The sequence below is a fragment of the Erinaceus europaeus genome, chromosome 19 (genome assembly GCF_950295315.1).
Source record: "Erinaceus europaeus chromosome 19, mEriEur2.1, whole genome shotgun sequence".
In the NCBI taxonomy this organism is placed as follows: domain Eukaryota; kingdom Metazoa; phylum Chordata; class Mammalia; order Eulipotyphla; family Erinaceidae; genus Erinaceus; species Erinaceus europaeus.
This window is the reverse complement of record NC_080180.1, coordinates 3,503,606-3,521,304: the sequence shown is the minus strand read 5'-3', so window position 1 is coordinate 3,521,304 and position 17,699 is coordinate 3,503,606. Positions and strand designations below refer to the sequence as shown.

The 17,699-nt window shown below is 42.6% G+C and overlaps 1 protein-coding gene across 1 annotated transcript in view; it reads left to right on the top strand.

Annotated features, from left to right (window-relative positions):
* The window catches only part of USH2A (usherin), a 208,687-nt gene that overhangs the window by 54,910 nt on the left and 136,078 nt on the right, over positions 1–17,699 (top strand). Inside the window, 2 exon segments of the mRNA XM_060179216.1 lie at positions 3,393–3,421; positions 12,815–12,892. Of these exon segments, the coding sequence (XP_060035199.1) occupies positions 3,393–3,421; positions 12,815–12,892 (107 nt within the window).

Sequence of the window (17,699 nt, the reverse complement as noted above, 5' to 3'; positions counted from 1 at the left end):
ATCTGCAAAGACACCTTTTCTTTCTTAAAATTTTTCATTATCTTTATTTATTCGGTAGAGACAGCTCGATATCAAGAGGGAAGGAGGGTATAGAGAGGGAGAGAGACAGAGAGACACCTTCAGACCTACTTCACCACTCGTGAAGCTTCCTCCCTTCAGGTGGGGACAGGGGACTTGAACTTGGGTCCTTGCACACTGTAACATGTGCATTCAACTAGGTGCGCCACCACCACCACCAGGCCCTGACACTTTTTCTAAATAAACTCACAGTTGCAGGTCCCAAGTAGACATATCTTTTGGGGGCCCCTCTTCAGACTATTCTTCCAGGGATAGTTTAGTATTAAGAAACTTCTTTTGTGACCCGTTTTAAAGTCAATGTAGCCTGGAGTAAACCATCGTGTTGGGAATTTGCTGTGCTTAATTGATAATAAACAAAAGGAAGTCATCCCATACGTACTGCTGACGGCATTGGCATCTGTCAGACACAGCATAGGAAGTGAACTTTTAAGGGATTATGGGTACTGGGACTTACTTAAGAAAGAATTTGGCAGAAATACCTCCGTTCTCACCCCTTTCGACCTTCTGTTCTTGTCACTGCCTTTTCTCTCAGACCCCCCTGCTTTGAAGCCTGTGAATAACACTTAAGGACTCGTGGCTGGCTGGTCTTTTCTGTGCTTATTTAGTTATTACGGTTTTTAAGACCCCAGTAAGTCTGCTACATTCAAAAACTGCACACAAGAGAACTGGTTGCTTTTATTTTATTTTATTTTATTTTTACAACACCTATTCTCTCTTTTTTTCTGATTTGGATTTTAAATAATGATTGTTGTTAAAGAAATATTTCAAGTATAAGAGAGAAGCCAAGAAATAATATTTAACATGCAGTAAACTGAATTTATGGTGTTCATATCTTCTTTCCACTTTCAAAAGGGCCATATATGTTTGATAAGATAATAGACATACATCTGGAAAGAATATATATTGAAGTTAGAATTATTGTAAAGTGACTAGCACGATGATCAATAAGTTGCCTTCACATTAAACTAGAGATATTACACTCTTAAAATAATAAATGCTGAATATCAGAAAATCCAAAAGAATACAGAACTCTGAAATTAAAAAAAAATGTTTTTCATTTTCCTCCTTCACTGATAAAATCGTTTAACTTTTTATAGCTGAGACTTTAGTATATGGGGCTGGATACAAAGTTAGAAATATAATCTCTCCAACATGGAAACGATGATAAAATGCTTTCTCTGAGTTCTCTAAAAATCTCTTCCCTTTCCGATGTTACACGTTCATAAACATCCCCTTTAAGATGTCTTCACTGTAAATAATTGCATGACTCCAACATGAGTTTTTTATTATTATTGATTTAATAATGGCCGAGAAAAGATTGTGGGATAGGAGGGGTACAATTCCACGTACATCCCACCACCAGAGTTCTGCATCCTGTCTCCTCCATTGGACGCTTCCCTATTCTTTATCCCTCTGGGAGTGTGGATCAACAATCTTTATGGGGTGCAGAAGTGGGAGGTCTGACTTCTGTAATTGCTTCTCTACTGGGCATCAGTGTTGACAGTTTGATTCATACTCCCAACCTGTTTCTGTCTTTCCCTAGTGGGGCAGGGCTCTGGAGAGGTGAGGTTCCAGGACATATTGGTGAGGTGTCTGCCCAGAGAAGTCAGGTTGGCATCATGGTAGTATCTGCAACTTGGTGGGAGAAAAGCATTAAGATAGAAAGCAGAACAATTTGTTGTAAAACCAGAAACCTAAATGTAAATACAGCAGATGAGATTTGAGGTCTTCATGTTGGAAAAAGCTAGAAAATCTATTTTAGGTACATTACAAGGTGCCCATTACTTTTTCTAATTTTTGCCTAAGCCCTATAGCTAACATACTGTTGGGTTAAAAGTATTGTCTGGGAAGATGGTGTCAGAGTTGGAAAAAAGACTAGAAAGCTGGATCAGGGCAGAGAGTAGCTCCTAAATATGGGAAACATATATAAATACTGTTAAGTGTAACCCCTACCAACCTGACCTAGGGTCCATGAATTCACATTCAGCACAGGAGCCTGTGTGACCTCTGAGTCCCTGTGGGTCTGAGCTCACAGCCCATGATCACAGCTGGGAAACACTCACGAAAGACATGTCTCTGATATCTGATGACTGTAAAAAATGGCGACTAATCCCTAGCACTGCAAAAACGGTATCATCTGTTTTCCATCTACACCATGCCTCGGCCTCGCGTGAGCTTAATGTGCAGCTTGCCGATATGAGAATCCGGCATGAAGCCCAGCCAGTCTATCTTGGCGTTACTCTCTATCGCACCCTGTCATTTCACAAACATCTCATAAAAACTGCAGCAAAGGTGGGCGCGAGGAATAACATCATTGCAAGACTGGCCAGCTCCTCATGGGGCGCGAGCGTTTCCACACTACGATCATCATCTCTGGCATTATGCTATTCCACTGCAGAATACTGTGCCCCAGGATGGTTCCGTAGCGCCCATGTCCACTTGGTCGATTCCAAATTATATTCCTCCCTGAGGATCATTTCTGGAACCATCCGTTCCACCCCGGTTCCATGGCTGCCAGTTCTTAGCAACATCGCCCCGCCAGATATTCGTCGGGATGCGGCATCATCTAAGTTCATTTCCCACGTCTACGCTCGACCGGACCTGCCAATATATGCGGATATCTTCGCCCACCCTGTCCAACGCTTGACGTCTCATCACCCAATCTGGTCCCCTACGCCTACACTGAACTCTGTTCCAGTCTCTTGGAAACAGAGCTGGCAGTCAGCTGAAGTAAAGAACAAACACCTCATCACAGACCCCTGCAAGCGTCAACCCGGCTTTGACCTGGCACGTTATGATTGGGCCCTCCTCAATCGCTATCGAACAGGCCATGGCCGGTGCGCCGCTATGTTCCATCGCTGGGGAGCCAGAGACGACCCGAACTGCCCCTGCGGCTCCAGACAGACTATGACCCACACAGTCAACGACTGCCACCTCTCCAGATTCAAAGGAGGTCTCGAAACTTTCCATCAGGCTCAACCTGACGCTGTTGACTGGCTACGGAAGAAGAGCAAACGCTAGAAGAAGAACAGCTGGGAACATTCTAGGCTGCTCTCATTGCAGGACCAGCCAACCTCCCTTCAGAGACAGGGCAGCAAACAGTCCAGGAAGAGTTTGCTAGAACATACTAAGTGTACCGTGTCCTCTTTCTAGTCCTCGCACATAAGCGTGGGAATTGGAGAGACTTGATTGCACCGTTCTTCAGACTTTAGACTTTGTCATCAGTCAGTGTGAGCTCACATCCTATCTCACACACACCATATAACCTGGAAGAGATTTTCAATGCTTCTAACTGCAGCTACTCCAATTTTAAGATGATGATGATCGTGATAAAAATGTCACTGTGAGAATCAAATAGAACAGTGCAATTAAAAAAAAATGGGCAGGGCGGTAGTGCAGCAGGTTAAGTGCACATGGCATGAAGTGCAAGGACCAGCGCAAGGATCCTGGTTCCAGCCCTTGGCTCCCCACCTTCAGAGGAGTCGCTTCACAGTTGGTGAAGCAGGTCTGCAGGTGTCTGTCTTTCTCTCCCCCTCTCTGTCTACCCCTCCTCTCTCCATTTCTCTCTGTCCTATCCAGCACCAACAATAGTAATGACAACAATAATAATGACAACAAGGGCAACAAAATGGGAAAAAAATGGCTTCCAGGAGCAGTGGATTTGTGGTGCAGGCACGGAGCCCCAACAATAACCTTGGAGGCAAAAAAATTTTTACTTTTCTGAACTCTGATACTGAATGTTTGTTGAACAAAGAGAGTGGTGACTTTTATCACTAGATCATCTTGATATAAGATGCAGTATGTTATCTTTTTTTCTCTAGCATACCTCCATAGCAGATGCAAGACACTAGACTGAAGTCTGAAATCATTTCATGTTTTAACACTTTATTTTATTTTTAAACAAATTTATTTATTTTACATTTTATTTCATTTTTGAGAGAAATTCAGATAAAGAGAGACACAGAAAAACAACAACAACAACACTGCTCAGCTCTGGTTTATGGTAGTGTCGGGGATTGAACCTGTGACTTTGAAACCTCAAGCATGAGAATCTGTTTGCATAACCATTATGCTATCTCCTCTGTCCAACATATGTCTTTTTTTTTTTTTTTTTAAACCAAAGCTCTGGCTAGTAGTGGTGCCTGAGATGGAACCTGGAAGCTAGGAACATCAGACATAAAAGTCTTCTTGTATAACCATTAAGCTATCTACCCCCACCCATTCAAACAGGAAGACTGTTCAAATGCATAACAATAGACTAGTGTAGGAAAAATCCTCAAGAGTTTTCAATCTTATTTAAATCTACAAAGAAGTACTTGCTTCCTTAAACACAGATTTACAAATTACCTCCTAATTTTCACCTTTGTCATTGCTCTCACTGGACAGTATCATTTTATACCTCCTAATAATGACCAGACAATAAAGCTCACTTGGATAGCGACCTCCTTTGCCTTGTTGATGATCCAGGTTCAAATGGGACTCCACAACACTGAAGGAAATGTCACTACTGTTGATCTCTCTCTCTCTCTCTCTCTCTCTCTCTCTCTCTTTCCCTCCTTCTCCAACTCTGTTTTGAACCCATCAGACTGGAGTGGTGAATGCCTGAGTATTAACACAACAGCAAAACAAAAAATAAGAGCACACAGAAAAAGGATTATTTAACAATAAGTGAGATTACATAAATTTCACATGTCTGGATCACTTGCAGTTCACTTATGAATTCCAGAATCTGCTGTGTCCATATTTATATCTGAAGTCCCCTGCTCATTTGTCAAAGCTCATTCATGTTGAGCTTTGCCATATCTGCTTTGTCTAGGGCTGTAGTAAGTTTGCATTCTACAAAGACTAAACATTATTTTAAATATACAATGAAGACAAAATAGGGATGGTGACTGCACACCTGGTTGAGCGTAGATGCTACAATGTGCAAGGATCAAGGTTCAAGCCCCCGGTCCCCACTTGCAGGAGGAAAGCTTTGCAAATGGTGAAGCAGTATTGCAGGAGTCTCTCTGCCCCTACCTCTCTTATCGTCCCCATCCTTCCCAATTTCTCTCTGGCTCTATCCAATAAATACATACAGAAATAAATACACTAAATATTTTTTAAAATTGTAAAGAAAAAGACAGAATAGACAAATGTCACAGTACATAAAGTGAGGAGCATGGGGATGGGTTTTGCATCTCTGTATGTAGCTGTCGGGTTATTGTCCAGGAAAGAAGAGGTCATTTGCACTCTATCAGAGCCTGGTGGGGCTTCTGTTCTGAAGATAAACAGAGAATTGTATCAGTATACATCTTAACCACTCAGCTTTGTCAAATGCCATTGTTCCCTATCTCGGGTGGGTATGTGTCTTTCGACATGCTGTCGTGTGTGTGTGTGTGTGTGTGTGTGTGTGTGTGTGTGTGAAGTAGGAATAACTATATTTTTCAATGGAATTGCAGAGAGATCTTAAGATAAAACACACACACACACACACACACCTCTATCACTTTAAGCTATGAATGTCCTTAGATGAAGCTAGCTAATTCAGAGAAGTGATCCTTGAAGGGCCTTACATTTTGAGAAGTGTGACTTGAGTCACTCATATGTTAGAGGATTGTACAAAGTACTGTGCATGCAGAATTTTCGTTCACACATCAAAACTTAGTGCCGTATTGCATCCCCATTAGTACTTCTCGAAGATTCTTATTACACTAAATCTTGCTCAAAGTTTTTAACAGCACAGGACTGGGTGGTGGCACACCCAGTCGAGTGAGTACACATGTTATAATGCGCAAGGACCCAGGTTCAAGGCCCCCGGTCCCTACCTGCAGGAGGGAAGGCTTCCCAAGTAAAGAAGCAGTGCTGCAGGTGTCTCTCTGTCTCTCTCCCTCTGTATCTCCCCCCCATCCTCTCAATTTCTGGCTGACTCTAACCAATAAATAACAAATACATATATAAATATATGTTTCTGCTCTGTAGGGTGGTTTTGAAATGACCTAATTATGATGAATCAATGATTCAGAAAGGCTTTGTAAGATGTTCATTTAAAACTGTAAGAAATAATTTAACTTTTGGTTGCAACACATGTCACTGGCAGAGGGTCCATTTCAAATGTGATTTAGTTTTTGTTCCAAAATTGTCCTTAAATACCAGGCTTCAGAGAGCTAAAGGGGATGTGTTAAGATAATTTTTATCTTTATTCTGCTCATTTACAGGTCTAGTTGCACCTACTGTATTTTTCCCCTAATTAGAGATGGCACAGTGACTAGCTCATTACTGGTGTCTAATGAACCAGAGGCCTGCCTCCTCTCTAATCTGAAAAGAGAGAGGTACAGAATGTTCCTATCAACTCATTATAAATCATTTTCTTTCTCTCCCTGACTCCTTTTTTTAAATAAAAAAATTAAGTCTCTGTCTTCCATACTTTTGTCCATCTCCAAGATGGTTTCATTCAGGAGAGGTAACTGTGCAGGATATTACTGGGAGTGGGATGAAAGGTAGAGTGAGCAGTAGAACAGACCTCCTTCCCCCCACTGCTCCTACTCTGGATTCTGAGAGGACAGTCTGCTGGGGCCACGATAGACTTGACTTACTTCCTGTTTCCATACCCAGGAAGCAGTGTTCACACTGAACAAGAGTGTTCTTTTTTTAAAAAACAATTTTTTAAAACACCAGAGCATTGCTCAGCTCTGGTTTCAAATGTTTTGGGATATTGAACCTGGGACTTCAGAGCCTCAGGCATGAGAGTCTCTTTGCATAACCATTATACTATCTACCCCTGCCATTTAATTTTTTAAAATTCTTTATATATATATATATGTTATTGGATAGAGAAAGAGAGAAATTGAGATGGGAGGAGGGAGGTAGATGGAAAGAGACAGAGACTCACCCAAGCCCTGCTTTACCACAGGTAAAGCTTTCCCCCTGCAGGTGGGGTCTAGGGGTTTGAATCCCGGTCCTTGCACCTTGTAATGTGCGCTCAACCAGGTGAACCACCACCTGGCCCATTTTTAAATGATTTTATTTTTTTGTTAGAGACAGATTGAAAGGGAAAGGTGAGCAAGAGATACAGATAGACTGATAGAGACCTGCATCTCACTGCTTCCACTCTTGTGAAGCTTCCCCTCCGCAGATGGGGACAGAGTGCTCGAACCCAAATCACTGTATGTGGTGTGCTCAGCCAGGTGTGCCACCGCTCGGCCCTGGAGTGCTCTTCAAGTCACATCTCTACCCAGCAGAGTTTTCCATGAACATACTTTTCTAGTGTGCAGACCCTGCATTTGTACCCCCGTAGGACAGTCATCTATGGGCCCAATGAATGCTTTCTGGGAAGTCTTGGCTCAATGGGGTGTGTATACCAAATCATGTGTCCACCCTGATGGGGGACTCTGATTTGGCTGGGCGGATTTTGATCGGATTTGATTCTTATTTCAAGTGAGTTTTTTTTTTCACACTAGGGCTATTATCACTCGAACCCCAATGCTTGTTCAACTCTTCCAGGCAGCTGTTTTTTTTTTTTTTTTCTCTCTCTCACACGTTTCTATGGCATGGAGAGACATAGAGATGGAGGGAGAGATAAGAAAGGAGAGAGATCTGTAGCACTGCTCCCGCACTCAGGAAGCCTCTCTCTTGTAGGTGATGATGTAGGTCTTGAACCTAGGTCTTCAATATGGAAGTTGGTAGGTCAAGCTAAAACTACAGCAGCCTGTCTCTGTCTTTCCCTAGTGGGGTAGGACTGTTAGGAGGTGGGGTTCCCAGACACACTGGTGAGGTCGTCTGCCCAGGGAAGTCAGGATGGAATCATAGTAGCACCTGCACCTTGCTGTCTGAAAGGCAGTAAGTTATGAGGCAGCACAGCATCATAACCTGTGCATTCTACCAGGTGAGCCTCTCTCTCCCCACCACCACCTGAAAAATAAAAAAGGCATCACTCTGGCATTGGCAGTGCTGGGCTGGATTTGGGAGCTACTACTGGCAAGCCCTGTGCTCTACCACTGTGCCACCTCCTGGATAGGAACGCTGATTGCCTTGCCTTGCCCTGCCCTGCCCTGCCATGCCCTGCCCTGCCCTGCCCCTCCCTGCCCCTCCCTGCCCCTCCCTGCCCCTCCCTTCCCCTCCCTTCTCTTCCCTTTTTTCTTCTCTCCTCTCCTCTTCTCTCCTCTCCTCTCCTCTCCTCTCCTCTCCTCTCCTCTCCTCTCCTCTCCTCTCCTCTCCTCTCCTTTTCACTCCATTTCATTCCATTTCTCTTCTTATTGATGTTCAAAATTATGAGATGACAGGGGAACAGCTCCACTCCACAGCTTTCCCACCACCAGAGTTCTGTGTCCCCATTCCCTCCATTGGAAACTGCATTAGTTCTGCCAAGGTCACAGATACGGGTTGACTATTATTTCTATTATTTCTTTCCTTTCCTTTTATTTCCCCTTCAGGCTTGGTGTTAGCATTACAAATCCACAACTCCCAGTGGCCATTATTATTTTTCTTTTTCATTTTACAGGACAGAGAGAAATTGAGATGGGAGGGGAGATGGGACAGGGAGAGAAAGATAGATACCTTCAAACCTGTTTTACCACTCATGAAGTGTCTCTCTGCAGGTGGGGAACAGGGACTCAAACCCAGGTCCTTGAGCATGGTAGTATATGTGTGCTTAACCAGGTGTGCCACCAGTTGACTTATATCTGTAAATGGCCTTCTAGTCATTTTCCCCTAACACTTCTCCCCCATTGGGAGTATGGACCAAAACTTTCTTTTTTGGGGTGCAGAAAGTGGGAGTTCTGGACATGGGCATTGACAGGTCAAGCTATGCCTCTGGCCTGTTTTTATCTTTCCCAAGTAGGGTAGGGCTGTAGAGAGGTGAGATTTCCGGGGCACATTGCTGAGGTTGTCTGCTCGGGGAAGTCAGGATGGAATCGTGGCAGCATCTGCAACTTGGTATCGGAAAGGCTGTTGAGTTATGAGGCAGGACAACGTGTTTAATAAACAGAAACCAGAAATTAGGAGTAGAGCAGGTGAGACTTTAGTGTAGTAAGGAGCTAGGAAGTCTATTTTAGGAATGTTCAGAGGGGCCCATGACTTTAGTGATTTTTGCCTGAGTTTCATAGTTACCATGGAAGTAGGCAAAAAATAATTGTCTTTGAAGATACTGTCAGAGTTGAGAATAGGACTAGGAAGCTGGATCAGGGCAGAGAGTAGCTCCCAAATATGAGAAAGTACATAAATATCATTAACTCTTTATGCCCTTGATCTGACCCTGGGCCCCTGTCTGTTCATATTCAGCAAGGGAGCCTGTGTGACCTCTGAGTCCCTGTCTGTGAACTCACAGCCCATGGTCACAGCTGGGAACCTTCTAGGCTGCTCTCATGTCAGGACCTGTCTTCCTGGAGTGGCAGACTAGGCTGACCCAGCCTTACCATTGCTACTTTATGGTGAGAACAATGTCCTGGAGATGCCCACAAAAGGCTTATGATGACATTCCTGATGGAAATGACCAGTGACTGTGGAGAGAGGGACAAAGTTGATTTTTAAATAGAAGAACTTTAGATCACCCATTTCACCCAATCCATACTCTCTTTTTAGAGCATTTTTTTTAATCCCCAGTTGCTGTCTTAGTGGGTGTTTCCATCGGGTTCCTAACCTGGAGGGGTCCTGCTGGCACACAGAGAGGAGGGGGGAGGCTCTGCCTTCACAGGGGAATTAGCAGCTGCCCTTCACAGTGTGGGCTTCCTAATGCAAAATCCTGTGACGCAAACCAACCTTCATCTGTGTCTGGATGCACTAGCAGAGAGTTCCCTTGAAAGGTGAGGGCTTCTAGGTTTTGCATCTGAGATGAGGTAGCAGGAAGGGAAGAGGACAAGCTGCACTGGAAACAGCACTTATGGGGTGTGAATACAAGCAGAAACACAGAAGAAACCAAGGCTTCTTGGTAACCACCCCCGCCACCCCCATGCTTTCTGCTCTGTTGTGTCTTGAATTCACTTTCTAATTCTGAATTCTGAAAGTGAACATCTGCTTTCAGTTTTTTTATGAATAGCCTCCTCAACGAACATTTTCTATCTAGTTAGGTTTAAAAAAAAAAGTATATTTTCTTTCTTATCTAGCTAGAGTTATGCTAATTTTTTAAAAAATATATATCTTTATTTATTTTGGATAGAGACAGAGAAATTGAGAGGGGTGGATTATATAGAGGGGGAGAGAAACTCCTGCAACATTGCTTCACCCTCAGGAAGCTTCCCTCCTGCAGGAGACCAAGGGCTTGAACCCAGGTCCTTGCACACTTTAGTGTGTGAACTCACCCAGGTTCACCACCCGGCCCTGTAAGAGACTTTTAAAGCATTTACTGTTTAAGTGAGAGAAATACAGTGATAAAGGGAGAGAAAGCAGAACACTGATCAGCTGTGGTATATGGTGGTGCTGGGGATTGAACCTGGGACCTCAGAGCCTCAGACATGGAAGTCTTCTGCAGAATCATCATGCTGTTTCACTAGCCAATTGATTCTGTTAATTTTTATGAAAGCTTCTTCTTGCCCCCTTTGCCCCCTTTGCTCTGTATTTAGACAAATGGGAAAGGACTAGCTAGAAAAGCATAGAAATGAGAATGCTCAGGAATTAGCCTGTGACTCAGCTGGTAGAGCCACCATAATTACCATGCATGAAGACCCAGGTTCAAGCCTTAGCCCCACTACAAGGGCTAATTTGCAGAGGGAAAAGAAAAAGAAAAAACCAGCAGAACTGTACTGCTGTGTCTCTTCTTCTATCCGTATCTCTGTCCATTTGTGTGTCTCTGTCACTCATCATCTCTTCAGAGAAAAGAAAGATAAAATGGTCTCCAGGAGCAGTGAAGTCATACAGGTGCCAAGCTCCAATGATAATCCTGGTGGAAGAAAAAAATGAACTTGGCAAATTCAGAGAAGTAAGTGGAATGGAAGAAGAGTATGTGAAGATTGTCTTCATGGGGTTTAACTAAATACAGTGCTTCAGATCATCACTGCAAACATATCTAGCGATTCCACCATGCATGAAGGCTTTTGTAACTATTTCAAAATCTAACAATACAGCAAATGTATGCCTTGCGAGCTCACTCAATAATAACTGCAGATGAATTAAAATTGAAGTGTAAAATATGTAACCAGGATGTGCACTAGGGAAATGAAGGCCTAGGCTTCTACCTTCCTGACATAGTGGAGGCTTTATTAGCTTGCAACCCTGGCCAGAAACATTAACGGGAAATATGCAAACATCTGACTAATAAACTTGAAATTTAAAACTCCAAATGCTTATTACTCTGTACCTAGTTTGGCAAGGAATAAAAAGGTGACAATACAGTGACTTGACAGGACTGGGGGAGGCAACTCAGCAAAGTCTAAAAAGAAAAGAAAAAAAAAAGATAAAAGCTACTTAATCTAGGAATTATGCATCCAGGACATTATCTCAAGAATATAGCTAGGCATGGCTTTGAGTCCCAATGTTCCTTCTTTGGAAACCAAGTGACACTAGCAGACAATTTAAGTTTCCAACCATGTTTCCTAAGCTACCTTTTAAACTTGAAAAAAAATAAGAAGACAAAGGTTGAGTTTTCAAGGCAACTGGAGAATTTGTAAAGAATGTGTACTTCCAGGAGTCGGGCGGTAGCAGAGCGGGTTAAGTGCAGGTGGCGCAAAGCACAAGGACCAGCCTAAGGATCCTGGTTCAAGCCCCCAGCTTTCCACCTGTAGGGGCATCACTTCACAGGCGGTGAAGCAGGTCTGCAGGTGTCTGTCTTTCTCTCCCCCTCTCTGTCTTCTCCTCCTCTCTCCATTTCTCTCTGTCCTACCCAACAACGACGACATCAGTAACAACAGGAACCATCACAACAATAAAAAGCAACAAGGGCAACAAAAGGGAAAATAATTTTTTAAAAATTATATATTTATATTATATATTATATATATTATATATGCTGTTCCCTCTCTTCATTCTGAGAAGTTCTGTTTTCAGATCATAGTTCTGCTGGTGGGAATGAAATTCTCTCAGCTTTTATCAAAATGTCTGCAGCTTAACTTTGCTTTATGAACCTCCACCCTCCAGTCAGCCATTAACTGTATCAGTGTTTCCTCCTGTTTATATGTTGTTTTCCTCTAGTTCCTTTTAGGATTTTTCTCTTTGACATCAATAGTCTGTATTTGTATGTACCTTTCTTCCACCAGTCTTTGAGTTTTGCGCCATGTGTGCTTAAGCCGCTGTGCTACCACCAGACTCCCGTGTATGTACTTTTCATCATACTTACCCTGGTTGGAATTTTCTCACATTCTTGAATATATGAGTTCATAGTTCTGTTACTTTTGGAAATTTTTGATAACTATCTCTCTTTATATGCTTGCTTTCCCCCCCCTTATCTCTTTGTTTCATTTTCTTCTAGGATCTCAGCTACATTTATGTTGAAGCACTGAATCATAGGTCATACCTTGGATAGTTTTTTGTTTGTCTATTTCCCTCTCTCTTTTTTTTTTTCATTGTTTATTTCTGTATTGACCTTTCTTGCAATCTACTGATCATTTTCTACTTTGTATCTATACCGCTGTTAGGCATATATAGGAAATCCTTTCGTTTTGGAAACTTTGTTTTCCTCAGTCTTCTTCCTTGGCTTTTTTTTTTTTTTTTCTCGTAGATTCTCTCACTTGGCCCAGGATTTCCCATCTATTCCTTCTACCGTCACTTTCCACTTTTGATTTTGCCAGGTTTTGTCATAGGTGTGTTCAGATTCCTGCCTGATCATTAGTGGTTCCAAATACTGCACTATGTTTATATCGCCTGTACTAAGGCTGGGTCAGAACTTGAAGGCATCGTGTTGAGTGAGGTAAGCCAGGCAGAGAAGGCCCAGCACTGAGTGCTATCACACCCAGGTGGAACTTAAGTAAAAAGGACAGTAAGGGAAAAACACAAGGTGAAATGTGGACTGGGTGTGGTGTAAGGCACCAAAGCAAAGGACTCTGGGGCAAGAGAGAGAGGTCACTGGGGTGTTTGATACAAGAAGGAAACTGTATGTTGGGGTAGCAAGTGTCTCTTGGACATCTGGGATGAGGGGTTGTGCCAGTGTGTCAAAGATGACTGTAAGCTGTTAACTGCCCATTACATGTTTTAAATTTTTTTATTTATAAAAAGCAAACACTGACAAAAACCATAGGATAAGAGGAGCACAACTCCACATAATTCCCATCACCAGAACTCTGTATCCTATCTCCTCATCTGATAGATTTCCTATTCTATCCTATCCTGTCCTGTCCTGTCCTGTCCTGTCCTGTCCTGTCCTGTCCTGTCCTATCCTTTCCTATCATTTCCTATTATCCCTCTGGGAGTATGAACCCAGGGTCATTATGGGAAGGTGGACGATTTGGCTTCTGTAATTGCTTCCCTGCTGAACATGGACATTGGCAGGTGGATCCATACTCCCAGCCTGCCTCTCTCTTTCCCTAGTGGGGCAGGGCTCTGGGAAGGTAGGTCTCCAGGACACATTGGTGGGGTTGTTTGCCCAAGGAAGTTTGGTTGGCATCATGGTAGCATCTGGAATCTGGTGGCTGAAAAAAGAGTTAACATCTAAAGCCAAACACATTGTTAACTAATCATGAACCTAGAGGCTGGAATATCGCAAATGAAGCTTTCAGGTCCCTGTTTTGTACATAGCTGGTAGGCCTATTTTAGTTCTATTCCAAAGAGCCATTACATTTTTTAAAGGTGTTTCTCTCATTCACTCCTATACTACATGTTTTTTTTTGGCCAAACTCTCTTAAAGATTTTTTTCCTAATAGCTTTTTAAAAAATATTTATTTATTTTTCCCCTTTGTTGCCCTTGTTTTCCATTGTTGTAGTTATTATTGTTGTTGTCGTTGTTGTTGGATAGGACAGAGAGACATGGAGAGAGGAGGGGAAGACAGAGAGGGGAAGAGAAAGAGAGACACCTGCAGACCTGCTTCACCGCCTGTGAAGCGACTCCCCTGCAGGTGGGGAGCCGGGGGCTTGAACCAGGATCCCTACGCCAGTCCCTGCACTTGGTGCCACCTGCACTTAAACTGTTGTGCTACCGCCCGACTCTCCTCTCCTAATAGCTTTTTTATAGAAATACTGGATTTTTTCTTCCCTTCAGGGTTATTGCTGGGCCTGTGGTGCTGGCTACACTATGAAGCCACCATTCCTGGTGGCCAATTTTTCCCTTCTATTGGACAGAACAAAGAGAAATTGAGAATGGAGGAGAAAAGAGAGACAGAGAGAAAAAGAGAGACACCTTCAGTCCTGCTTCACTGCTTGTGGGGTTCAAACCTGGATCCTTACATAAGTCTTTGCACTGAGTTCTGTGAGTGCTACTGCCTGGCCCCATGTATACAGGGATATTTATAAGCAAACCATCATGATATACATGAATAGTGGAAACTTTATTTTATTTTATTTTATCTTCTGTTGGTGTGGCATCGGTTTACCATGTGATAAACCTGTCTTTAAATGATTGATATGTTTTTAGATTATTTAAATTTTCCAACTTGATTAGTTTTGTGGTGATACAGTTTGCAATGCTGATGTTCTTCTGCCTAGTCACTCCCTATTTATTTTCCAAATAGACAACTGTGAAATCTTCCTAATATGAGTCATGTCTATTCCCTTGGTCATTATATAATTTAGATCTGCCTATGTCACAAGAATATTTTCTCAAATTAGAATCTACTTGTGATAGATATATTCTCAAAGGGTAACCGTTATTAAGGAATTGGCAACTAACAAAGGAATGCCTGAAATCTATCCTTCCGACTGTGTCCTTGAAATATTTTATGATTATCCTCCCCCCTCAAGTAAAAGCCATAACTCTCTTGTTTGCAATGGAGAATTCACATTGACTCTTGGCACTTGGAGAACTTTTGCAAACTTAAACAACAAAAAAAATTACCCCAAATATAAATTCTGTAGTTGAGAATGTGATTGTTCTATATTCTGCTTCTAAAATGTAAAGCCAGAATGGCTTTTTAAAGGTTATAAAATCCAGTCCCTTTATTTTATAGATGATAAAATAGATTTCATTACCCCTCTGAAGCAGACCTTCTCTTTAACTAGTATTAAAATATAGGAAGTGAATTCTAATTTATCGGCAATGAAATGCACACCTCCACACCCACACCCTGTCTGACTGCCAGCTTCTAACACCTGGGTGACCAGGACGGCCTTCTAGCCACTCTCTTTGCTTCTACCTAATTCCTCCTGCCTTTCCACTCTCACAACCTTTGAACAAGCCTCAAATGGGTCACACCTCATAGTCCTCCAGGACTTTCTCCTTCCTTCAGAATAAAAGTCTGCTTCCTAACAGAGCTGCAAGCCAGTGTTACATTTTCAGTGAGACCTCTTTTGCCCACCCCCTCCCAATGAAACCCAGCCATGCCCTCCAGCTGACTCTAGTTTCTCCAATTAAAAAGTTATTAGTGATTTCATAATAACTAACAAGAGTGTAAGATAACAAGGGTACAATTTCAGACAGTTCCCACCACCAGAGTTCTGTGTTCCATCCCCTCCAGTGGAAACTTCCCTATGCTTTATCCCTCTGGAAGTAGGAACCGGAATTCTTTGTGGGGTGCAGAAGGTGGAAGGTCTGGCTTCTGTAATTGTTTCTCCACTGGACATGGACATTGGCAGGTGGATCCACACCCTCAGCCTGTTTCTGTCTTTCCCTAGTGAGGCAGGGCTCTGGGGAGGGGAGGTTCCAGGACACACTGGTGAGGTCATCTTCCCAGGGAAGTCAGGTTGGCGTCCTGGTAGCATCTGCAACTTAATGGCAGTGAGATACAAAGCAAATTGTTTAATAAACAGGAACCCAATGGTAAGAACAGAGCAAATGAAACTAGGGGTCCTTGTGTGGAAAGAAGCTAGTAAGTCTATTTTATGTGTGACTTTAGTGATTTTTGCCTGAGCCTGACAGCTAACATGCAGGTGGCTAAAGGTATTGCCTGGGAAGATGGTGTCACTTGAGAACAGGACTGGAAAGCTGTATTAGCATTTTACTCATTCATTCTGCTCATCTACTGCTTCACTACAGACAGCCATGAAGGAAACTGTTGTTGCTGTTGTGTTTCTTTTTGCCTTTTTATAATTTATTTATAAAATGGAAATATTGACAAGACCATAGGAGAAGAGGGCTTCCACCAGTTCCACACAGTTCCCACCACCAGAACTCCATATCCCATCCCCTCTCTTGATAGCTTTTCTTTCTTTCTTTTTTTAATATTTATTTATTCATTTCCTTTTGTTGCCCTTATTGTTTTATTGTTGTAGTTATTATTGTTGTTGTTGATGCCTTCTTTGTTGGATAGGACAGAGAGAAATGGAGAGAGGAGGGGAAGACAGAGAGGGGGAGAGAAAGACAGACACCTGCAGACCTGCTTCACCACCTGGGAAGCGACTCCCCTGCAGGTGGGCAGCTGAGGGCTCAAACCTGGATCCTTACGCCGGTCCTTGTGCTTTGCGCCACCTGCGCTTAACCCGCTGCGCTACTGCCCGACTCCCCCCTCCCCCCCATAGCTTTTCTATTCTTTATCCCTCTGGGAGCATGGGCCCAGGGTCATTATGGGATACAGAAGGTAAAAGGTCTGGCTTCTGTGATTGCTTCCCCACTGAACATGGGAGTTGACTAGTGAATCCACGCCCCCAGCCTGTCTCTCTCTTTCTCTACTGGGGCAGGAATCTGGCGGGCAGTGGGGTGAGGCTCCAGGACACATTGATAGGGTCATCTGCCCAGGGAAGTCAGGTTGGCATCATGGTAGCATCTGGAACCTCGTGTCTGAAAAAGAATTTAGATATAAAGCAGAACAAATTGTTGACTAATCGTGAACCTAAAGGCAAAAATATTTCAGATGAAGATTTGGGGTCTCTGTTTTGGAAAAAGCTGGTAGGTCTATTTTAGGTATATTCCAAAGAGCCCATGACTTTACTAGTTTTTGCCTGAGCCTGACATCTAATATGCAGGTGGACCCAAGTTACTGCTAAACACCCATTTTGTTCATTGGCATATCCGTGGAGCCCATGAAAGAGGTCTGTACCAAGCAGACCCCCCCCCAATAAAAATCAATTGAATTAATGAATGGGTACTTAAAAGAATGGAAAAACTTTGGTAGTTTAAAGCTAGGCTTCAATCTTTGACAAAATCAGTGTCCAGCATCATTTTTGACTCTGAGTTATGTCAGTGATTGACTGGCATTAGCTAATACTCACCTGATAAATTACTTTCGGTTTCTCCCAGTAGCTAGAAGGAACACATTCCTACTTGGTACCATTAAGTAGATTATTTTGGGCAGGTCTGGGAAAGCTTCCTCCAATATAAAAAATAATAATAGCATTCCTAGACCCTCAAATAAGTTTCAAATCAAATTGAATCCAAACTGTAAAATACAATCATAATTAGGGCTGGTGTGCTGGTAGGTTCACTGGTTTCTGAGCAGTAGAAAATTCTTATTTGAAGAGGGGACTTCTGCAGAACAACACACTTTGAGTCTGTAAAAGCAGTCTGACTAAAATACTCACACAGACTTAAACCCTGTACTGTCTGTGGGATAACTGTAATTATTATTGTTTTTCATGTGTAATTACCAAATATGTATATATATATATATATATATATATATATGAATTTTAAG